Source organism: Nicotiana tomentosiformis, chromosome 6 (assembly GCF_000390325.3).
Source record: "Nicotiana tomentosiformis chromosome 6, ASM39032v3, whole genome shotgun sequence".
Classification (NCBI taxonomy): Eukaryota; Viridiplantae; Streptophyta; class Magnoliopsida; order Solanales; family Solanaceae; genus Nicotiana; species Nicotiana tomentosiformis.
In genome coordinates, this window is record NC_090817.1 from 123,867,996 (window position 1) to 123,892,664 (window position 24,669).

Below are 24,669 nucleotides of genomic sequence, written 5' to 3' on the forward strand. Positions count from 1 at the left end.
ATATTTTAATATAAGAGGAGAGAGAGAAAAAAAGTTGTTTCTATATTTTGTAATCAGTGTATACTCACTGTATAATGTATGTATAATCAGTGCATATATATTAAATTATTTGTTATACACTGTTTTATGCATTTTTTATATACTAGTATATAGGGTACGCGCGTACTTCCGCTTAATGAGTATAAAACTTTAAAAGAATTATATAAATTTTATATTAAAGATTTTGTTCGAGTTATTATAAATAATATATATATATATATATATATATATATATATATATATATATATATATAATAATTACATATCTTAATAATTTAATTACTCAATAAAATAAGACACTCCGCCCAACAGAAATCTAATATTTTTCTATACATATGCGATATTTCTCTATTTTCAATTTGTACATGAGCTTATTTTTATTTTAGCACTCCTATTAGGCGTGTGCATAGGCCGGGTTAGTTCAAATTTTTAATTACCAAACCAAATCAATGATGTCGGATTTTTAAATCTATAAATCAAACCAAAACAAAGTCAGGTTTTTAAAGTGGCAACAAGGCTGCAGAATTTGAAAAACCCCAAGCATAATGGTGGGGGAGTAATTAGAAACATAATGGGGATTTGGGTAAGAGGGTACATAGGGAAAGTCAAAGTGTTCAAATACCCCCATTATGAGCTAACAACTTTTTTTGCAAGGCCTGAAAATGGCATCATTAAACAATCTAGTGCCCTTGGAGGCCACCTTGAACTCAACAGAAGTAGTACAATGCATGAATAAAGGTTATTTGATATATGATCCCTTAATTTGTGAATGTAGGTCTCTCCTAGGAGTGCTGGGCCATCCACTAATAAACCACATAGTCAGAGAGGCAAATAAAGCGGCGAACAAGCTAGCAGCAGAAGCAGGGAAGCAGTTGAATGAAGGAATCAACTTTTTGGTAGTTCCTCCCGTGTTTGTCAATGAAGCACTATGGGCGACACCCTAGGAACTATTTTTGAAAGAAACAGTAATATTTGTAATATTGTAAATATAGATTTGGACTACTCACTGTTTGGTACAATGGACGCAACTCCTCAACTGCCCAATGTAAGAACAAGTTTAAATTAGTACTCCTATTATAATATAGTATCCTCTCGACCAAAAAAAAAGTTACAGAAATAATGAATTAATATGTGGCTAGTACTTAAAAAGTAACTATAAATAAAATCGAAGACATGTTGTAAACCTGTAATACTACTTGTAAAATAAAAAAATTGTAGTGTGGAATCTTGAAATTTAATTGTATATTAGCCAGACGTAACTTTATGACTATCGAATTTGCAGCAACTGTGCTCAGTACTGCAACTAAATTAAAGGAAGAATGGTATGAAATAGAAAATAATATTTGATTACAAATTCAAGGCGTATAATTTGCATTTCAAAAATTAAGTCAAGGTTAGATTTATGTAAGGTAGCCGATGAAATAATTGAGATCTATGCAAACTGCATGAATATTATTATCATAAAAAAATGAACAACAAAAAATATATTATTATCTGATTATTTTTGCATAAAATTAAAAAATACTGCTAACTATCAGTCGAACCAATCCCACCACTGAACCTACGTGTTGAAAAGTAAAGCAATTCGAAAAAGTAATTTTAAAAAATAATACTCCTCCATTCTATGTGTTATTTTTTTCTTTTTAATTTGTTAAAAAAAAATATCATACTTACTTAATTTTAATTTTTTTTATTTTATTCGTAATGAAATAATTTATTACTATAAGAATATTTATAATTTATGAACACAATTTTATTTAAACTTTGTACTTAATCAAATAGGCAGGATGAAAGGAATGGTATTTGTTTAATAGCTTGCTTGGATGGTTGTTATGCCTCGTTTCATAATGTACCGTATAATATTATATTGTATTGTACTGTATTATTTTGATGTATACAATATTTGGATAGATTCACGCGTCCTCCCTCCGCCTCGGCCGCCATGGTGAAACACCGATAGACTATATACTCGCCACCTGGCAAATCTTGCTTGACACAATTGTCACACGAGTATCCATCCACGTCAGCAAAAATATCCCATTGGGACCCACCATGGCACGTGACGGCCACGCTGAACTCAGCTGGCTCGAAACACGTCAGCACCCTCTTGATCAACGGCTCAAGCCCAATGGACCCGAGGTCTAACCCCATGGCTTCATAGCTGGCATAACTATCATGCATCAACAATATGAAAAATAAACTTGTAATATTATAAAAAAAAAAAGTAAGTTACAAGGTAGAATTACTATATAAAAATGTAGGATAAATGATAAGATAGAATTATTTAATAATAAGAAAGGACAAGATAATATAAAAAGAAGATAATGACACGATCACATCAAATCAATCATTTTAATAATATAATATAATAAAATTTAAATAATAATTAAAACAAATAATTATATTTAAAATAACAACTCGATATCCTACAACTAAGTAACAACCATAGGGGCGGGGGTTGGTCCAAGTGTAAAACAGTAGGTAATTAAGTAGAGCCGCCAAATATTTTAACAGAGAGAGAGAGGGAGAGGGAGTGAGAGAGAAGTATATATAGTGACCCACTCACTGTGGTACTTGTCACACTCATTTTTTCTCAATCAACAAAAACAATGGCGTTATCATCCTCCATTTCGCCATGTTATTCATGTAAACTCTTCTCTAACCCATCCTTGTCACATTTGAAGGCCAAGGGGAAGGAAATGGCTACCCTTAACAGGACACATCCATTTTCACTCCTGCAACTGCATTGCTCTTCTTTTCTCAAGTAAACTTCGCTATTTCTATTTTTCTTTTTCAACTCTCTAATGTATTTGGGGGTGCTAACTTTACGTCTATTTATGTTAGTGTTTATATATATATATTCTCTGTCACATTTATGAATTATCAACATTTTAGAGAAAAAGGTCCAAATGAAGTATCTTAATTTTTAACTTTGTTATATTTTGGGGCTTCTCCACTACAGTATTTCTTTTCCAAGGTCTATCAGAAAGAGAACCCTACTTGTAGGATTGCACTGAGTTTTTTCTTGTTGTTGATACCTTTGCTATTAGCAATTCTTGCCCTTAAACTTAATGGAGCTCCAGCATCGACTGGGGAGCTGTAGTTATCATGTGTCAAAAATTCTTTGGAAAAACTACCAAATTTATCCCTCTAATTTTGACTATACTTTAAAATTACCCTGTTACACTTCAGTTAAAAGTTTTTATTTGTTTTTTTGAAGCTTTTCGGAAGTTTTTTAGGCTTCAAGATTACACTTTGTAATATTGTATATGAACATGTTTATGGAATTATTGCTATATGAAGTGATCCATATTTTCATCCAACTAATGAGAAGTGTTACAAAAATTGTGTCAACAAGCTAATTAGTTGTCTCAACAGTAATCTTATTAAGGTCTGAGGTATCTAAGGCATGAGAATGGACATATTCAATTATCCTAATTCCATGTTCCATATGTGATAGTACAAAGATTTGTTTTTTGTGACGTAGAACCAAGATTTTGCTTGGGCATATTCTTGAGTCCAGAGCAACTGATGAATAATAACCTGTTTCCTTTTCAACTATCATACAATTGTGAGGTGATCACACGATTCAACCGTGAGTAATGGGTATCCCACGATATGATTGCCAATTTTTCTTTTTATTTTGAGAAATTTCTTATAGCTTAATGTTTTCTATACTGCTAAAGCCTTTCTTTGTTTTAATGATTTTTAGTTCAAAATGGGAAAGAGGAGAGTTGAAGTTCGGCATACGTGCTGCTGTTACAAGTGAAGGTTAATATATGTTGAAACCTTAAATATCATCCTTGTGTGATTTTCTTCAGTTATTGATTTCCCATTCTCCCATTTGATGTTTTGGCAGAATACTTATTGGATGGAGCTATAGAAAATTCTCAGCTTCCTAGAGGTGACAGCTGGTCTGTTCATAAATTTGGTGGTACCTGTGTGGGAACCTCTGAAAGAATTCGCAATGTTGCTAATGTAATAATTCAGGACCAATCAGAAAGAAAGTTGGTGGTTGTGTCTGCAATGTCAAAAGTCACAGATATGATGTATGATCTGATTCAAAAGGCCCGGTCACGAGATGACTCGTACCTAACTGCATTGGATGCTGTACTAGAAAAACACAAAGTAACTGCTATTGATCTACTTGATGGGGATGAGCTTGCTAGTTTCTTATCTCGTCTTCATCATGACATCAACAACCTAAAAGCCATGCTCCGTGCAATATATATTGGTAGATTGTGCTTTCCCTCCTTATTTGTAGAATGTCTCAACAAAAACACTTGCCAGAGCCTCTGTGCTCATAAATATGGAAAAAACAATAGAAAAAGAACTTATTAACAGGGACTACTCGCGGAAAACTCCATTGTCAGATATTCTTAATTTTTTGTATAATATTTGAAAGGAAACAAGATTCTGTTGGAGTATTTTGAATTGTCTTTTCCCTCCACTACTTTGCATGCGGGTAAGAAGGACACCGAATGGTGCAATATGGTCTTTGCTTCATTCTCTGGTTATTGTCAGAGCTGTAGTTATGAAGCTAATGTTGGCCTAATGGTCATTCTTCAGTCTCTTGTTTTTGCTAGAACTTAATTGTATCCATGCTAAAGTTCCTTCAGTTGACAAGTTTTTTCCTGAAGTATCTGAATTTGAACCAAACCTCTTTCTTTTGCTTTCAACTGACACAAAATAGCTTAATTGTATTGCAGCTGGTCATGCAACAGAATCTTTCTCTGATTTTGTTGCTGGGCATGGGGAGTTATGGTCTGCTCAGTTGTTGTCATCCGTTGTCAGAATGGTGATTCTCACATTGATCTCTTCCGGTCTTAAGAAAGCTTTGTATCTGCTAGTTATGCAAATTAAAATTTTGTATGTTTATGATGCAAATTTTCAAATTCCTATATTTGCAGAATGGTGTAGAGTCTAAATGGATGGACACAAGAGAGGTGCTCATTGTGAACCCAACGAGCTCTAATCAAGTTGATCCAGATTATCTAAAGTCAGGGGAAAGACTTGAGAAATGGTACTCTAAGAATCCATCAATGACTATCATCGCAACTGGTTTTATAGCTAGCACTCCCCAAAATATTCCCACCACTTTGAAAAGGGATGGAAGTGATTTCTCTGCAGCTATCATGGGGGCATTGTTTAAAGCACGCCAAGTCACAATTTGGACAGATGTTGATGGTGTCTATAGTGCTGATCCAAGAAAAGGTTTTCCTCACTCATTGCATGCTTTTCCCGATCTGAAACATATTAAGACGTGCCCCTAGCTAAATATTATATCAAGTATTATTGTTCTCTATTTGTTGCTCAAATATTCCCTTTTACTTTTAAATCAATGATGAACTTCCACAATGAAGTTTACGATGATTGCCAGCTAAAACAATACTACATTTGCAGTAAGTGAGGCGGTAATACTGAAGACACTATCTTATCAAGAGGCGTGGGAAATGGTGAAGTCGTGATTCTATGTGATTGCTGAAGTTAACAAGAACTGTCATGGGCACTTTCTAATATCAAATTTCTCATCTTTTTGCAGTCATATTTCGGTGCAAATGTCTTGCATCCACGGACAATTGTTCCAGTGATGCAATATGACATTCCGATTGTTATAAAAAATATCTTTAACCTCGCTGCACCTGGAACAATGATCTGCCGATCCACTGATAATGAATATGAGGATGGACAGAGATCAGTATTCCCGGTCAAAGGATTTGCAACAATTGACAATCTGGCTCTAGTGAATGTTGAGGGGTAGGACTATTAGTTTACTTGTCAAAAAGAAATGTGGAGGATTAGGACTGCACTGGATCCAGTCATACTGTTTGTTATAACAATATTCACAAATTTCTTTGTTTACACAAAGTCGGTTACCTTCTGCAGAACCGGAATGACTGGTGTTCCTGGTACAGCTAGTGATATTTTTGCTGCAGTAAAAGATGTTGGTGCTAACGTAATCATGATATCCCAGGTAAATTAATTCTTTGATATCGGGTTAAACTTATGATGCTTATAACTTCATGACATAGAATTAAGTGCTATGATACAGGCTAGTAGTGAGCATTCAGTGTGCTTTGCTGTGCCTGAAAAAGAAGTGAAAGCTGTTGCTGATGTTTTAGAGTCTAGGTTTGGTCAGGCTTTGAGTGCCGGGCGCCTTTCTCAGGTATTCTGCCTTTTCTGATTCGTTTGTATAGTTAATTATAAAGGTTGTGGATCTGCATAAGCAAAAGGAAAAAAAAGCAGGAATGATGTTATATTGAGTTCTTGTCACCATCTTATAGTTAACATTTTGCATGTATTGCGCCTTCTGTTTCCTGATTGCGGTTGCAAGGTCAACCCTATTGCGATACGCTCTGCTATACTTGTTATCTTATAACATGTTTCTTTTAGATGTTGTATAAGATCAGAATGGCAAACAGAAAAATACATAATAAAGATGTGTTGTGACAAAGCGTCAGAAGTTGTTTCTGAGGAGACTTTAGGGCATATGTTGATGATCAGTACGCATCATGTAGCTCAGAGTTATAGGGATAATGAGTTGTATACTTAAGAAGAATTCCACAAAAAGTTATGGTGCTAATTATATGGGAAAGAGCAGAAAAACACTTATTGTGATTGAGCCTTTATCTCCATCCAAGATAGAACATCCGTGAAAGTTGTTCCTCTTGTTGCACCAAACAAGTTAGGTAACTAGCAGATCTGAAAAGACGGCTTTTGGGGCTGTAGATTCCAGTTTTTCCAACTTAAAACTTGAGAAGCTCAATCAAGAAAGCTTAAGATAGTAAAGTCGTATTAGTCTAGTGGTGGTTAGATGCACATAAGAAAGGAATGACTGGAACAACAGCCTTTAGGGTGCTGATGAGCATTGAGCAGTGATGTAATCATTAAATTCTGCTTGATGCTGCTATAATGAAGACAGGATGATCGGGCAATTGAAAACAAAGAGAGGATCTTGAAATCATGAACTGTGTGAAACTTAGATTTGCAGAAAAGAGGAGGAGAAATGAGGAAAAGTATGGTAATTACTTTCAGATCCCATAGACATCTCAGAAATGAACGCGTGGCAGTACTGCTACATTTTGTCTGGGCTAATTCTTGTAAAAACTTTGCCATCATATGTAAACACTCCATAGGTATTTCCATCTTAAAATACTATACAAGTAAAGGCAACCAGGAAAGAAACTAATCTTGCACATGATACTGCTTCACCAAACCTCCCTCTGTTAAAGGCATAGCTTAGACAAATAAGGAAACTCAGAACTCTTTCCATTTGTTAGAATCTCAAAACTTTCCGCCAGTTTTGGTGTAGGTTTTTATGAAATTTGAACTTGGTTTTGGGGCAGTGTGATGTGCTTCTTTCTATATACTTAACGAAAATTAGTTGTTGGATCTTGGGTACAGTTAATCGTAATTTCAGATATCGTATTTAGCTTATTGATTTCTGCTTCTCTGTGTCACTTACTTGGTGTTTTAACATTATTTTCATCTACCCTATTAAGAACTTCTTTGATCACCATGATAATGGCTTCATTTCTTCCCAGATTTCGGTGATTCCGAACTGTAGCATTTTGGCTGCTGTTGGTCAGAGAATGGCAAGCACTCCTGGAGTTTGTGCTACATTTTTTAGTGCACTTGCTAAGGTTTGGTAATTTTCAGTCTTTTTAAATTGAAAAAAGAGAAATTTATATACTGTATATAGGTGTGTCTTGTGTAGAGTTAAGTGGTAAATTTTCAAACCACATTAAATTCTAAAAAAGGGTTTATGTTTGACTATTTGTTTGGTTGTATCTTCTGTGGAGTTAATGTTCTCCTGCTTTTCATCTACAGTTATTTTCCGACTGTTATGAATGCTTAGATCTATGCCATATGGATTCTCTAATTACCATATCAATCAATCAACTACTCCTTTAGATTACCAAATTAGTTGAGGTCCACTACATTGATCTCTTTATCCATTCCACTCTATAGGGCCGATTTCATTTGAATACTTCACCGTTAGAGGATTATGATATTTTGACTACTTTTACGTAGGTTGTCAACCTACTGCAACCCTTTTTCCTTTGTGCAGGTTTGGTACCAGCTATGTGAAGCTCACATAGGTGGGTTTCTTAGCTAACTACCATACTGTTCTTGTTAGTATGTAAATTGGTTTTCAGTTTTTATGAGCTTTTAACTTGGCTTTGATTGCTGCTGCTTTTGGCAACTTGTATGATGCTTTTCATCAAAAAAGGACATGATAAAAGTCAATCGAGAGTCATAGAAAGATGACGAGGGGAATATGAGTATAGAATTCAACTTCTTCTAGTTACTTGAATTTCATAAGAACTTCAAGATTCAACACTTCATTTGCAGGCTAATATCAATATCCGTGCTATAGCTCAAGGTTGCTCAGAGTACAACGTCACTGTAGTTGTTAAACGTGAAGACTGTGTGAGGGCTTTACGTGCTGCGCACTCAAGATTTTATTTGTCAAGAACTACTATTGCTGTGGGCATTATTGGACCAGGGTTGATAGGGGGTACTTTGCTAGACCAGCTCAAGGATCAGGTCTGTCAATTCAAGTTAATGCTATTTCGATCTCTATATTTTGTTTTCTCTACACCTATTGAACTTTAAATATGCTTTCTTCTATTGGGTATCATTTATTATCTCCTATTAAAGTCACAAGTTAAATTTAGAAGAGCATATTAATATTTCCCACCCTTCCAAATTTAAATAGTTGTAGTCTTATCCTTCACAATTTGAAAGGTAGATTTTCTGAGCAAAGTATGCAGTCATCTCCAGGCAAAGCCTAAGTTCAATTTCACAATCTTTTAGAGTCATCACACTGGTAAAACGTTCAGGATATAATTAGGTGTCCCCTTCAACTTTTAATTACCACTTATAATGGATAAATGAATTATTTGAACTGTCCTTGCTGCTAGAAATTCATTTACATTTTGCCATCTTGCATTTGTATTTCCCTGTTTTATATGATATATGATGTTTGTCGGCTATTCTGATTCTTTGCCTGTATCATGGATCATCTCCTTGTAATGTAAGAACTTTCCTCTGTTGCCACATTCTTTTTTGTCACTAGTGGTATAAACCAAGTACACAGAATACTGGAATTTTTGCACTCATATTCTTTCGCCGTGTAAATAATGCTAACTTGGATGCTTAACCACTTATTGCTGTCAAAGGGATGCACTATAATTCGTGATGCATTCCGATTCTTCCTTAAAAAAGGAAAAGGAGAAAAGGAAAACAAAGAATATCAGCTAACATGCTTAATCCCTAATTTGTTGGGTTCCTTGTATCTGCTCTGATATATTCAGGTATCTCTCATTCCAATTCTTAGTAGTCATTTTAAAGACGAATTAGGGTTCACTAAAGCTAGTGGTTCTCCAGATCTCAGACTTATCCACCGACTGATAACTAGTCTCTGACCACAGGGTATATGAAAATGAAATGAACTGTAAAATCAGAAATAATAATTTCAGGATATATAAAGCATGGTTTTTGTGGGTTAAATTGTGGAAGTTTAAGAAACTCTTTATTACCACCCTTGCATTGCTTAGTGCATACCCAGTAGTCCATAAGTATATCATTTTATCAAGTTGTTTATGTATTGATTGGAGTTCAGTGTTGAATTTTTGTGCTCTCGTTTTTTCCTGATAGCTCTAGCGTCTTGCTTGGTAAAGTTGATTATAATTTCAGATACTTTATTGCTGTAATATGATGATTGTTCTTGATGTTCGGGAAACAATGTTCTTAATAATTGTTTTCTTTTCTGTTTAATGATGAAAAAAAAATAGTTTTTGGCAAGTGTTCAATGAAATTCTTGTAACAGACACTTTAACACCTTTTGTTTTCATTGGCAGACAGCTATCTTAAAGGAAAAGTTCAACATTGACTTGCGTGTGATGGGTATAATTGGAATAGATTCAATGATATTGAGCGGCTCGTAAGTCTTGAAAATCCATCTTTCTTCTAAACTCAGTCATGTATATCGGACAGATGCGTTCTTTAGCCGCTTTGAATTTTTCGATTGAGTCTTTTTCTGCTTAGAATGAAGAAAAAAACAATAAAGTGCAAAAAGTCAGAGAAACTTAAGCTAAGGTTTTTAAAATTGCTATTCTAATGGACAACTATCTGAATCTGTTGAATCATTGTAGAGATAATTATTTTTCTTTCAACTTATGAATTTCCAAGTAACTTTACCTGTAGGGATAAATCTTCTTTGAGTGACAAAGGGGATGTTAGTCATAGAAACTGGAATGGAGGGTGGACTTGCTAATTGGAAACTTTTGATTTGAATTTCTTTTATAAAATTAACAATTGCATTTGAGTAGAATAGTACACTGTATGAAATCATTGGAAATGAGGGAGAGTGCCAATCATTCTCTCTCACATTAACCTGCTATATTTATTCCCTCTCTTCCCGTCCTTTAAGCTGATTCCATGTCCTCTTTGGTTATAGCCTGTTCCAATGCGACCAAGGAACTTCTAAGTTTTCTTTTGTGCTGCTGATTTTTATGAGTTAGAGGTTCAATCAGTGTCAATCTTCTGTTAGTCATGGTAGATCTTCTAATGAGATTGAAAAATTAAAGATATTTGTTCTTGACGATGAATGAGATTGAAAAATTAAAGTTAATGAGGAACTTAATTTCTGGTCTCTCCTTCTCCCAAATTTTCACTATCACCTATCCAATGTTCATTACATCGTTCTTGCTATAGAACTTGTCAACTAGCTACTATGTTGAAAGCTTTGTGTTCCAAAAGCCACACTAGCCTTTACAGCTGGTTACTGCTGCTTTTTGTCATTTAGATATTATTGAACTGTCTTCAGGGGTCTTGATGACTAGACATTCTTGTTAATGTTCATAGGGGTATCGATTTGTCAAGATGGAAAGAGCTACTAAGTCAAAACGGAGAAATGCCCGACTTGAATAAGTTTGTTCAGCATGTGGGTGAAAATCATTTCATCCCAAACAGTGTTTTGGTGGATTGCACTGCAGACTCTCATATCGCAAGCCAATACTATGACTGGTTGCACAGAGGCATCCATGTGGTTACCCCAAATAAAAAGGCTAATTCAGGACCACTTGACCAGGTTGCTAATTATTTTCATGTTTGATTTTCTTTTCATCTGAAAAGTGCTTAACATTTGTGAACTTTCTGGAAAAAAACACTTTGATCAACTGCAATCGTCAAATTTTCATCATTTCCTAATTATATTTTGCTTTCCACGTCTTTCCAGTCCATCGAAGATGGGAAAAATGTCAGCCTTTTTAAAACTGTTGTTTTATTTCTAATTGGAAAATACCTCAAAACAAGACAAGCAAGGCATCGATAATTATATAAGTAGCTGGTAAAGGACGCTTGTCGTACCTTTTCATTGCATATATTCCTTCTATTTTTTCCAGTACTTGAAGATGAGAGCTCTACAACGACAATCATATACGCATTACTTCTATGAAGCTACTGTTGGAGCTGGTCTACCAATCATTAGCACCTTACGTGGTCTTCTTGAAACTGGGGACAAGATTTTGCGGATTGAGGGTATTTTTAGGTTGGTATCACTGATATGAAGGATCGAGATTATACATTTTCTGGTATTGGATAAATTTCATCTATCCTAAGTGGCAAATTGGTGAAATGACGCTATCGTTTTCTTCGCTACCACATGCACCAAGGAGGGCAAAATTTTCTCTCTAATTCGATTTCTTTGCATTCATTTCCTACATTTATTCTTTTCTTTCTCTTTTTTTGGCAGTGGAACTCTGAGTTACATATTCAATAACTTCATGGGGACAAAAGCTTTTAGCCAAGTGGTGAAGGAGGCGAAAGAGGCGGGTTATACTGAACCAGATCCGAGGGATGACCTAGCCGGGACAGATGTTGCCAGAAAGGTATTTGCTGATAAGTTTCGTTCATTGCTATAAGTGTTAACCCAACACGAGATCTCATTTTCAGTTTCAATATGTTTACTGCTTTAGTTTAGTGTTTGCATGAAGCTGAAATTAATATTTGGAAGCGCCAGTTTTGATTTAAATTCCAACTATGACTTAGGGGTGGCAAAAGTGGCCCAAACCCATTTGACCCGCCCAAGTTTTAATGGGTTGGGTATGAGCTACTTTAATGATGGGCTAAGTTTGGGCACAACCCAATTAAACCCATTTAATTTCAGTAGCCCAAATCAGCCCATGATTTTCAGTCCAAACTGACCTATGAATAGCAATTGCCCTTTAGTGCTTCTAAGGGTGTGTTTTTCTTGAAAAATATTTTCCTAGAAAATGAGTGATTTTCTCACTTAATTTTACATGTTTGGTTGGTGAGTGGAAAACTTTTTCCAAAAAATATTTTTTAGTGTTTGGTTAGGGAGTCGAAAATAATTTTCTATGCTACTCTCCTCAACCCCCCTCCACCCAAATCCCCATTCAAGAATTCAATTATTCTTTTGAAAATTAACACAAACTCAAAGAAACAAATGTGCTGCTTTACTTTTTCACACAAGAAAAACTTTAAAAATTGAGCTTCATAACTGAAAAGAAAATACTCTTTTTCTTTTTGAAACAAACGTACACTTTCTATGATATGAAAAGAAAATACTCTTTTTGTTGAAATAAAAGAAAATACTTTTTCTACAGTATGAAAAGAAAGTACTCATTTTGTGAAAAAGAAACTATTTTTTCTACGTCATAAAAAGAAAATACTCTATCTACAAACATGAAAAGAAAGTACTCTAAATAATATTTCTATTTAGGGAGGGGTGGGAGGTTTGGGGGTAGGGTTGGGGTGGTGGGAGGTGGGTGGAAAGTTCTATTTTTACTATTTTTTATTATTCTGATCTTTGTTAGTATTATAAGATAAAAAACTATCAAATAAAGTCCTAAAAATCTTAATTGAGGATAACCATTAGGCATGAATTGATATTTATTCCAAAAGAATACAGGGAAAAAAAATCATCATCATAAACCATTCCAGAATGATATTTACGAAAAATGAAACTAAAAATCATTGATATATATATATATATATATATATATATATATATATATATATATATATGAGAATATTTTATATATGCTTGTTCAAAAATTAAGAATATTGCAAAGATTTGGGTCAATTTGGGGGGGGTTGGGTTACAACTCATTGTTTAACCCGTCTTAATCCAAGTGAATTTTGGGCAGGGTTGGGCAATGACCCATTTAATGAGTTAAACCATCTTGACCGCCCAAATACAGTCCAAACAGCCCATTTGCCACCCCTACTATGACTTAGTGTTGCAAAACAGCATCTGTCAATTTACTTCTATCCTGGTCCCACCTTGATGTGTTTGCTAACTTGTGCAGATTTACCTTTCATCATAGAAATAAAGACATTTTATTTTGAGTTTGCTGGTTCCCCTGCCAATTTGCTCTCTTAAATAGATCCACAAGAAAACCAACATCCTGGGAATTGATGCTACACAAATCACGGCTTAATGACTTCTTAATAAGCAATAACTTCCTGATCCAGGTGATAATTCTTGCTAGAGAAAGTGGATTAGAGCTAGAGCTTTCAGATATCCCAGTTCAGAGCCTTGTCCCCGAACCATTAAGGGTGAGTGCTTAGCTTATACATGCAACATTAGTTGGAAAGGTATTTTGTTCTCTGTGAAGTGATATTTGGTGTTTTTTTCAGGCTACTGCATCTGCCGAGGACTTTTTGCTGCAGCTGCCACAATTTGATCAAGAGTTGTCTAAACAGAGGCAAGAGGCCGAAGATGCGGGGGAAGTGAGTATTCCGAATTTATAAAATTAAGCTTGAGTGTTGTGATAGTAATGTTGTCTGAATGAACCCTGCTATACTCCCTCCATCGAAGTTGATGTTTTCTATACCTTTTTAGACCGCTGAAGTTTAATTTAATTTTCCTAAGCATGCAAGTTTTAAAATTAGTTTGGGTCGATGCATAGTTGATTGATATGTTGATTGATGCAAGCTTTCGCTTATATAGCAATTTAAAGTCCACTTTTACAATTCGTCTGGAATTTTCCTCAATATTTTGAGCAACCAAATGTAACTTTTTACGTTCTGCATATTGCCCCATTTCATGTCAAACAATAAAATTCCAAGCATCATCTTAGTACCTTTGCCAAGTAACATGAAACATTTAAGGGAAAAGGGCCAAATATATCCTTCTACTTTCGGATATCGTCTACATTTAACCTCTGTTATACTATCCGGCCAAATTTACCCCTACCGTTATACTATCTCGCCAAATTTACCCCTACCATCAACAAACTTTTAAAATTACCCCTTGATTTGTTAAGTAATCCAAAATCTCTCAATTTTCTTTTATTTAAATCACTTGTTGTTCTTCTTGCTCCGCTATTTTCAGAAATTACTATTGATGTGAATGCTAAAGGTACTAGACTATAAAAATTATTCATGGATTTTTTAATTACCAATGCACCCACTTCTCTTGTGATAATGGGTTTGGAATTGGTTTAAAATTTTATTTATTTTCAATCATATACACACAGTAGAGTTCAGTGGGTCTTATTTATTGTGTATTATATGCAATTGATCATCATATATGTATATGTATATTCGAATATATATTGTTATTATCTGGTTAGTATAGACTTCGATCAATTAACTTAAGAGAGTATAATGCGTAGGAATTTGATTAAAGCAAAGTTGAATTCGACAATGTAAAGTCTACAAGGAACTTCAACTTCTATCACTAATACTTGCAAAGTCTCCATACCTTTAGTGCAACGAATTCATTAAAGTTGGGATGTTGTAAATACTTTTGGAATTTAGACAAGCTACCTAATTTTGATTTTTAATATACTTTGTTTACTAACCGTTGTATTATTTTAATATTTCTTTCTCTTATTTTTTTCCATTTAAGAAAGTAGGAAAATGCCAATTATTTCGAAAATAGTGGATAAAAAAGAAGAATAAAGTGACTTAATTAAAATGATTTGGGAGATTCTTGGTCACCTGACGGACTAAGAAGTAATTTTTAAAAGTTTGCTGATGGTAGGGGAAAATTTGGCCGGATAGTATAACGGTAAGGGTAAATTTGGCCGGATAGTATAACGGAGGTTAAATGTAGACAATATCCGAAAGTAGATGGGTATATTTGGCCCTTTTCCCAATATTTAATTTTGCATAGGAGTAATATAATATATAGGAACCACAACCCTTAGTATCCCAGTGTGGAAGAGTTGTTCATTTTGCTCAATTAAATCTTGTATGGGAACATCACTGATTTGTTTAGTGACTGGTTATGAACCGGATTACCCATTTAGGGTAAAACATTTTAATTATTGACCGCTGATATGATTTCAATCTTTTTTATTCTTGTTTGCCAAATAACTGACTGCTCTGTTTGTGTGCATTTGAGAGAGAAAGAGAGAGAGAGACCGGGGGGGTCTTTTTGATCGAACTCTATGTGATAAACTGATAGATACTCAATGCAATAGAATCTTTTTGCATCTGGGGACTTCTCTACTAGTAATGTCAAGCACTATCTTAATGCATGGCAATGCTCCGTAACAAAATACGCTTACTTCCCAAAAATAGATTCTTTGAAGTCTTTGTGAAGCATGCTAAGAGAAGTTTTGATTTATGAAGTGTGCTTCATTTCTTTTGGAGTAGGTCACAAGCATCAACTCTATGTTGTCTCAATCCAGTTTAGCTGCAGAACATGTGTAATGCTTATATTTCCGTACTTGTATTTATGCTTATCCATCTTCAAAATGTGGATATACATGAAGGTCTTGAGGTACGTTGGAGCAGTGGATGTTGTCAATGGCAAAGGCACTGTTGAATTGCGGAGATACAATAAGGAACATCCATTTGCGCAACTCTCTGGATCGGACAACATAATTGCATTCACTACTGAAAGATATTGTAAGCAACCCCTAATAGTGCGTGGTCCAGGGGCTGGAGCAGAAGTGACAGCCGGTGGAATATTCAGTGATATATTGCGACTTGCCTCATATCTTGGTGCTCCTTCATAATTCATGGACCGCAAACCAGTATCCTGCTTTGCCCCATACTCCTATAATTCCGCGTTTCGTTCAGTCATCCCCTGCTCCTGGTAGCAGTTATAGAGTTAAATGATTACTTCATAATGTAATTTTTAGCAACTGATAGTGTTGTTCACTTTGTAACACGGCTCTTCACTTCTATTGGAGAGTTCATAGGTTGCTTATTTAGGAATAACTCTGATACTACTAAAGCTGTATACTGGTCCATGATAGAAATATCCTGTACCCGTAGAGGATATACCTGTTAGTTAAGCAGGTTGCTGGTGTATGTCAATGCAATTAATTATTTAAGGCATTGTTTCCTTTTGTGTGTTTGTGTGGGCGCGCGATTAATTATTTAAGGCGTTGTTTCCTTTTGTGTGTTTGTGTGGGTGCGCGCGCGCCCAATGTTGATCAGTGACGGAGTCAAGATTTTCATTAAGGGGGGTCAAAATATAAAGAAATAAACTCACCTGAAGTCAAGTGGTGTCATTATATAGTATATATACATATTTTGAAAAAAATTACCGAGTTAAACAGTATAATTTTCCGACGAAGGGGTGTCAGTTGACACCGCTTGGGTGCATGCGGCTCCGCCACTGCTGTTGATTATTACGCATCTTTGCATTCTTTTGCTTCATAACTTGTCGCGAGACTTTCTTATGGAGCTTTCTAGATACTGATTACCGTTCTTGTTTGTTATTTAAAAAAGGCAGAATAACTTAGTATATCCTCGTACTTGTCACTTTTGTCATCCCGGTCCCTATACTCAAACACTTTGTCAAGTTAACACTTTTACTTGTTGATACACAATATACTAAACCCCTCTGCTCACTGATATTAATATCCAAGTCAGGTAAAATATTACACATCATTTTTTATTTTCATATTGTACAACGCCACCCCCGCCTCCCCCAAAAGAATCTCTTCTTCCATTTTCACGGCAGCATCAATGGCAAGCCGTTGTTACAACACCGATCAAAGACGAGATAACATTAGCCCAAGTCCCAACCATACACCCCAGCATAATCACACACAAACCTATCTCCTGCAATATTCAGATCTCTCTCCCTCTCATTAAAAGAGGACCAACAACCCCTATTAAGGTCACCACATGACCACTCTGAATACAAACAATAGAAATAAAGGGATAATGAAATTGTAAGCAATGCAGCAAACAACAATGGGGGATACGAGTATACGACGGTACACTGTGATGGTGCTTACGACAAAGGAACAGTAGAGACATGATGGTGGCTACGAATGAATTGCTTAAATTTGATGGTAGGTTTATAAATGAATTGGTAAATTGATGGTGGATTCAGCGAATTGATTGAAATTGATGGTTATTGAAATAAGGTAATTGTAGTCGACATCAAATTGTTAAATAAATTTTGTGAACGAAATGGTGTTGGACAGAAGAATGAATGGATTGGTATTGTATATGACGGGAAGAAGCTTCAAATTGATTTGAGTTTGGTTTGGTTTTGTGCTTGGTGGGTTGTGGGGAGGCGCAGAAACTAGAAAAGAATGGGGCAGGGGAGGAGATATTTTGTTTAACATTACTTTTCTTTTCTTTTCAATTTTTTTTTTTTTTTAAATAAATTTTATTGTAGTAATTTCATCAAATTTGATGCATTAACTCGCTTTTGAGAGCGTGTAAGCACGCAAATTATCCGACACACTAAAATAAATGTCATATAAGCTCGGTTAACTGTTAGAAGGGTTTAAAACACTTTGATCAAGTGTCAAACCCGAACAAGTAGAAGTGCATGTCACGCTATTCTGCCTTTAAAAAATAAGTGACCGAGGAGAATTAATCTATTTAAGACCAATAACTTTTTTGTTTGGAGGAATGAATTTTTCAAAGGGCACCATTACGGGGTTCGTCGGTCAGTACGGTACGGTATTTAGTTATTTCGGTTCGATATTTTCGGTATTCACTTTCTTAAAATGCTATACTGATACCATACCTAATTATATTCAGTATGGTTCGATTTTTCTCCTTCCAGTTTCGGTTTATTCAGTTCGGTAATTTCGAGTTATTCGGCTTGAATATTAACTAATGCATAGAGTCATAGACCGCAATATTCTTAATTAAAGTAATAAATGAAAACGTTCTAAATTCACCAGACTGTTGGCAAAATCTTTGTCCAAAACCATCAAGTATCGACTAAGAGAAAAAAGGTACATAAAAGAATACATTTAATCATTGGAAATATCATTTCATTTGCTTACAATTAATTGTTAAAATTAGAGAATCCAACATATGCAACAATAATACAAGAGTAACGAAGTAAGAAATACTCCAAAACCGTTGAAATATTACATTAAACTGCTTGGCAACCTAGAGAGTAAGAATTAGAATCTGCATCTTACCTTGTTCCTCCATTTTCCTAAAGAAGTACATGGGCTTTACTGCCAACCTCAATATGAATGCGAAAGAAAAGTATTGTGTAACTTAGTATGATAATCAATAATATCTGTAATGTGTAATTTAGTATATATTTCGGTACGGTATCGGTATTTCGATATTATTTTTTAAAATATCAAATATCATACCTAATGCTAAATTATTTTAAAAACTTAAACCAAATACCAAAATATCAAATACCATATACCAAAATTTTCTATTTCGGTACGGTAATTCGTATTTTCCATATTATGAACAGCCCTGGGCACCACTACCTTGTTTTAATATTCCTATATTTTACTGTCTTTCCTTCCTATGCCTGGTCTAGAACGGAGAATTAACTACGTGTATAATTTTATTTGACGTGCTTTCTGTTCTGTTCTGTCTGAAAAATATTCACATACTCTATCCTAGTAGTAATTTTTAATTTCTATTTTTGAGTGATGAAAGCGTAATTGCAATTTTACAGACAAACATCCAAGCCAAATACACTTGTTCTTCAAAAACATGCTGGAAAGTAAGCAATGAGTCCTTTCTATCATTCTTTAAGTCATGCACTGAGTTATAATTGTTAAAATATCATTACAAATTGTGGAGGTGACTCTTGATAAAGGAATTCACATGGGGTTTCAGAATTTTACCCCTTCAAAAGAAGAGAACCAAAAGTTCAGCAGTTTTCCTTTGCAGATGATCATTCAGTATCATGGGAAACTTAATCATAAATGCTGGAGACCTGTCACTAAAACCAGGTTTTTCGTGGGATTTAACCATACAAAGGACGAGAAATTCCGACAAGAAACACAGAAGAAACCAAACATCAACATAGAGATTACAGATGCAATTCTGATCTTCTTTAATGGACTTCAGTAAAACTTGGAGCAACTTACACAAATATTTAATCATATTTCCGTAAGCAAGAGAAGAAAGTTTTGAAGAGCCTTCTGATTTCTATTCATTCGACTTCCACCTGTTTTTGAGATATCTAAAGTCACTTCTGCAGGGTGCATGACTCTGAATGCTCTAGAATTAATAACTCAGCCAATTTTGGGACCCAGATAAAACTTTGGATCCCTGAAAAACCTTGTGATTGTCTCAGCTGTCGTGGGTGAGAGGTCAGTCGTTTCCAGAATGTACTCCTTTGATGACTTAGCTATTGCTTCAATTGAACCAATAGTTTGATAAAGCTGAAACAGACAAAAGAAGACAAAGAAGTGACTACAACTGTCTGGATAGATAAATGCGTGTAATTGATAATACGACGCTGTCATCCTTTAAAGCACACATTATAAACAAGAAAAGGTGCCATGATTTTGGTATGTCATAGGAATATATATGCAAAATAGAAGTGACAAGAAGGATCATTAGTGGGAAAGCTTGCAGTATGATGTGTTCATTCATGTATCAGCATCATGTGAAAATGCAGCAACATTAATTACTTTCAGGCTTTTGCATCAGAATCTGTAAGACAGACAGGAAGACAGGTGTTTCAAAAACTAAATACTTTATTTGACCCACAATTGTGATTTATTTCAAAGGTTGTCATAACTCAAACCTCATTAGTCAAGTAATACAGGTTGCATGTCTCGCGCCTGGATGGTACAGATATTGTAGAATCCTCGATTTGGCTCAGGCTTTTCATACAAAGTAAATGACCACATAGCTAAAATGACATCTTCGATTTTGTTGACCTAAAACTGACCCTACAGTCCGCAAGCAAACATATGGAAGAGAACTCTGAAATTGCCAAATTACTGTGGTTCAACATATGAGTGATAGATTGAGACAAAAGGTGATACTATGATTCTTTACAAACTTACAGGTAATCGAGAAAGGGATTCGCTATAATAAGGTTTTTATCATGGTACAAGACATCCGATGGACCATAGATGGGAAAAGCATTAAATAAAATACCACATTTGCATCATGGCTGTCAACACCAGGGATTGATGTAACCACTTGTTGGTAAATCTCCATTGCCTGTACTGATTTTTCCTTCTAACAGCAAGGCAGAATGTCTCAGGTTCACAAGAAAACACCTGGCTATCAGTCAGAAGACTGGAAAACTATTCAACCCTTTACCTCAGCTTTTAATTTTGCCAATACACCCTGTCGTTTGCACACTGCAACAGATACTTTTGGCAGTAAATATACAATTAAGTTTCTTTTGTTCAGCTTGGAGAATTGATATCTTACCCCCACGAGCATGTGCTATCTTCACAATTTTTTCAAAGCCCATCTCAAAGTCTTGCACAGGAACAAATGTTGGCCCTCCAGGTTGCACTACATACCTTCAAGAAAATCAAGAGATTATCCAAGTGCTTCATATTACGCCACACCTTGATATAGAGATTACAGATAGAAGGCGAAGTTAGATTTGACTCACTTGAAATAGGAGTGTATGAAAGAATCATTCTGTTCCTTTGAAGAAAGGGTGATAACCACATAGAAGCTTGCAAACTGCTCCTTCACTTTCTCAGCTCTATATCAAGTCACAAACTTATCAATTTTTGATAAAGTGCAAAATTGGATTTTGAGAGATATAGGGCACGTTTACTTTCTAAAGATAGATTCCTTGTCGACGACATCCCAATTGGTCACAAACATGAAAGCAACCGACAAACCGCCAAAGATAAAGATAAAATCCTGTGAATAGGAAATGTTATTACTGCCATTTGCAAAAGAAAGACTTTATATGAAGACCACCACAGCTGAAAAGAGTAGTTACTGGTGCAATTGGAAGAATATTTAAACGGAAAGAACTTTCATTGAGAAAGCGAGAGATGAAATTGAGAAAGGACGGGTTCTGTGCATCTCTCCATGTGCTACTCATCACACAAACGCCATTGCTACCTGCAAGAGTTGATGATCGATGGTAACGTAAGACATTTACTTTCAAAGTGCAGTGTGATTGATCCTTACAGTTAAAATAGCAATCTAGAACAGTTAAAACATCTGGAAATATTATTTGTCAAAAATAATCTACAAATATTGTTCCCTAGGGATAAGAAATGCAAAAACCTTGCAAGAACTTATTTGTGAAATACATATTCTCCTTAACATCAGAGACAGTTGAAGTATAGATATTTTTTACATGGAACGAGCAAGTAAGCAAATAAAGGTTTCCTTCAGGACATGAGAACTGTAGATCTTGATCATTCAAAGAGAAGAATAAGCAAATGAAGACATTCAAGCAATTTGCTTATATAAACTGTTAAAATATTTTTCCTCTAAACAATTAAGCATAAACATTGATGCTAATGTTCAATACAACAACATCCTAACATATACTAAGACAAAAACTTCTAAAATGCAACTTAAGGCGGTTTATAATTATACATGCATCAAGTAATGCCTAAAACACATTTTTATATTTATCAAGCCTCTTAATCTGCATATCACAAGTTCAAAATTCACCATGTACAAAGTGAATATAACCTTACAGATCATTGGAGATTTAAAAATTAAAGTTTGATCCACCACTTTTCGAACTAAATATATCAGATACGTACAATAAATATAATATGGCAGTTTTTGAACTTTCATAACAGGAACTATACATTCACGTTTTCGAGATGTATTTAAGTTATTCTAGTAAAATTGACAAAAAAAAAAAGCATCAAAATTGAGTTATTACTCAGGAATTCTACTTTGAATACGTTAAATCAAATTCGAAAATTCGAAACTAAGTAAATCACAGACGTATTTCATTCAAAATTCGAACAAAAACAGAGGAAAAAAAAACTAAAATTCGTCATAACAAAAAAGTCAGTTATCATTCTTCAGACTTAGCACATCAAAATTTCAAAATTATACGAATAGCTATTTTTAAGCAAAACAAATTACTGCTCCATTTTACACATATATTGTAAAAGAGTTCGAGGAAATGAGAAAAATACATAAAGTCGGTAAGCTTGTAGTATTTGATAATGGCATCGAACCGCCGAATCCTCCTTGACTCATCGCTGCTCTTATGGAGAATGATGCGTTTCTGTTTGAGTTCGTAAGCTGGCTTATATATATAGTCCTCCATCCTCCGAATTTTGGGCCATTTGGGCTGAGGGTAAATGGGCCTGGGCTATACTTCGGTCCAGCCCCGAATGTTGAGATATGTATTTATTTTGGGAAGATAGCAGACTCCACTACTGCACTGTATGAGTCAGTTAGTTAGGTAGTTAGTTATGCTTCCGATAGTTAGTTAGTTAGTTACAGATAGTTAGTTACATTTCCGGTAGTTAGTTGCAGTTTTTGCTTTCCACTTGCCTAGTCCAGCTGTGTCCAGCTGTCAGTGTGTATATATAGGAGTCGGGTACTTATAATTGTTGAGGATTTCATTTTATTCATAGCTCCATTTTCTGGAAGCTTCCCAGATCTCTCTCTCTCTCACACCTCCTCTGTTTTTCCTCCATTAGAGCTTAGAGTTAAGCTCAAGTTTCACGTCTGATAATTGCTCATTCTCGTCATGGTATCAGAGCCTTGCGCTCACTGTTCTCTCGTGTTTTATTGATACTCGATCATGGACTACTCGATACTGATCAGTTGCTGAGATCTAGGGCTCATTTAATTGTGAATTCAACTCAAAATCAAAGTTCATCTGCCTGTTGTCCTTCTACAAAATTGTTGTATTAGTTTGATTGTGCTGTGATAGTTTTGTTCTTTTTTTGTTGTTGATTGAATTATGTTTGTTAAGTAATTGCTTGAAGTTATGGCTGGAGATCAAGCTCCTTTAGATGATTCAACCACCGCAAGCTACACAAATTCACAAACTGCTATGGATTCGACCAATCCGTTATACATGCATCCTTCAGAGAATGTTGGATCTATGCTGGTTCCATTGGCCTTCGATGGATCTGGTTACAGGTCTTGGAAGAGAGGAGTTTTAAGAGCACTATCTGTGAAGAACAAAACAGGATTCATAAATGGAAAACGCAAAAGGCCAGATCCAAATTCTCCCATGTTCAATCAATGGGAAAGATGTGATGATATGGTTACTTCGTGGATACTAAATTCATTGTCCAAAGATCTAGAAGATAGTCTACAATATGTGAAAGATGCTGAAGAACTATGGCAGGAGCTGGAGGACAGATATGATCAAACGAATGGAGCTAAATTATATCAATTACAAAAGGAAATCAATGACTTAACTCAGGGATCACTTGACATTACTGGATATTATACAAAGATGAAGAAGTTGTGGGAAGAACTCAGTACTTTGAATGCTAATGCACGTTGCACTTGCAACTGTACATGTGGAGCTAAGGCAAGTATGCATAAGGCAAAGCAAGATAGGAGGCTAATTCAATTTCTGACGGGACTAAATGAGTTATACACAATAGTGAGAGGCAGTATTCTTATGATGAACCCATTGCCTTCCTTAGCACAAGTCTTTTCCATCCTCATTCAAGAAGAAAAGCAAAGGGAGATGAGGCCACAGAGTCAACTGCTTATGGAGTCCACAACCTTAAATGCAGGTAGAGCTGGTAACAACAATTTCAGGAACACAAATGGAAATGGATATAACAACTTCAAAATGAACTATAATCAGCAGGCAAATAACAACACTGGGAGTAGTGTGTTTAGGGGGAGCTACCCTCAGAATAGATCTCGTTTGTACTGTGAGTTTTGCAAGAGGCCAGGGCATTCCAAGGACAAATGTTACAAGCTACATGGTTATCCACAAAACTCACCACAGAGTTCACAGCAGTCCAGATTCAATAAAGGCAAATGATATGCTGCAAATGTGTTTGTTTGGTGCACCAAGTGAAAGAGGAAACATTGAATATATTGAAGGCACTACTCTGGAGCAAGGTCGAGCAGTGCACAATTTGACAAATGAGCAATATGGGCAACTCCTCAGTATCCTGGAGAATTTTCAAGCCAATAACAATAGCAATGCAGGAGATCACTCTGGAAATGCCAATATAGCCAGTGGAGCTGTGAATTTTGCAGGTATAGTTGCTTGTTCTTCCTCTATTGAACCTAGATATCAATCATGTAAAGACTTTAAAACTGTTGCTCACACATGGATCTTAGATTCTGGAGCCACAAACCATATGACATTCAATAAATCTTCGCTAACCAACACCAAGACCTTGATGTATCCCTTTCTTGTTACCTTACCAAATGGCTATAAAGTGAAAGTAACCTTGATTGGTGACGTAGTTCTAAGTCCCAAATTTACCTTAAAAGGGTCCTCTTTGTACCTAG

At 35.3% G+C, this 24,669-nt stretch overlaps 3 protein-coding genes across 4 annotated transcripts; 2 read left to right on the plus strand and 1 right to left on the minus strand.

Moving 5' to 3' along the window:
• The first annotated feature begins 2,612 nt into the window (after positions 1 to 2,612).
• Positions 2,613 to 16,387, plus strand: LOC104114822 (bifunctional aspartokinase/homoserine dehydrogenase 1, chloroplastic-like). The gene is made up of 18 exons (XM_009625360.3): positions 2,613 to 2,803; positions 3,752 to 3,810; positions 3,899 to 4,273; positions 4,749 to 4,837; positions 4,950 to 5,253; positions 5,443 to 5,495; positions 5,582 to 5,796; positions 5,926 to 6,013; positions 6,092 to 6,205; positions 7,584 to 7,682; positions 8,395 to 8,589; positions 9,906 to 9,988; positions 10,912 to 11,137; positions 11,451 to 11,596; positions 11,801 to 11,936; positions 13,546 to 13,629; positions 13,711 to 13,803; positions 15,798 to 16,387. The coding sequence occupies exons 1-18, from the start codon at positions 2,649 to 2,651 to the stop codon at positions 16,041 to 16,043; spliced, it is 2,760 nt and encodes a 919-aa protein (XP_009623655.1). The 5' UTR covers positions 2,613 to 2,648; the 3' UTR covers positions 16,044 to 16,387.
• A 2,790-nt stretch (positions 16,388 to 19,177) lies between these two features.
• Positions 19,178 to 22,549, minus strand: LOC104114824 (protein PARTING DANCERS). Of its 2 annotated transcripts, none has more exons than XM_033660936.2 (8): positions 22,362 to 22,549; positions 21,191 to 21,315; positions 21,020 to 21,108; positions 20,849 to 20,944; positions 20,659 to 20,753; positions 20,545 to 20,585; positions 20,377 to 20,457; positions 19,178 to 19,649 (listed from the first exon to the last, which is right to left on the minus strand). In XM_033660936.2, exons 1-8 carry the CDS (start codon positions 22,423 to 22,425, stop codon positions 19,500 to 19,502), a joined length of 741 nt encoding a protein of 246 aa, XP_033516827.1. In that variant the 5' UTR covers positions 22,426 to 22,549; the 3' UTR covers positions 19,178 to 19,499. The 2 variants fall into 2 exon arrangements, with proteins under 2 accessions (XP_033516827.1, XP_033516826.1); XM_033660935.2 differs by having other exon boundaries at positions 20,377 to 20,460; positions 22,362 to 22,544.
• A 618-nt stretch (positions 22,550 to 23,167) lies between these two features.
• Positions 23,168 to 24,190, plus strand: LOC138894710 (uncharacterized). Its single transcript, XM_070179438.1, has one exon. The coding sequence runs from the start codon at positions 23,168 to 23,170 to the stop codon at positions 24,188 to 24,190; it is 1,023 nt and encodes a 340-aa protein (XP_070035539.1).
• The last annotated feature ends 479 nt before the right edge of the window (positions 24,191 to 24,669 follow it).

Bases quoted from the DNA above. Each gene is read 5' to 3' on its own strand.
- LOC104114822 (XM_009625360.3), top strand. From the start codon at position 2,649: ATGGCGTTATCATCCTCCATTTCGCCATGTTATTCATGTAAACTCTTC. The intron at 9,989-10,911 runs GTAAGTCTTGAA...TAATGTTCATAG, and splicing joins TCAATGATATTGAGCGGCTC to GGGTATCGATTTGTCAAGAT. The intron at 11,937-13,545 runs GTATTTGCTGAT...TTCCTGATCCAG, and splicing joins GGACAGATGTTGCCAGAAAG to GTGATAATTCTTGCTAGAGA.
- LOC104114824 (XM_033660935.2), bottom strand. From the start codon at position 22,425: ATGAGTCAAGGAGGATTCGGCGGTTCGATGCCATTATCAAATACTACA. The intron at 21,109-21,190 runs GTAACTACTCTT...TCCTATTCACAG, and splicing joins ATATTCTTCCAATTGCACCA to GATTTTATCTTTATCTTTGG. The intron at 19,650-20,376 runs GTATTTTATTTA...TGTCTGTTTCAG, and splicing joins ACAGCCATGATGCAAATGTG to CTTTATCAAACTATTGGTTC.
- LOC138894710 (XM_070179438.1), top strand. From the start codon at position 23,168: ATGGCTGGAGATCAAGCTCCTTTAGATGATTCAACCACCGCAAGCTAC.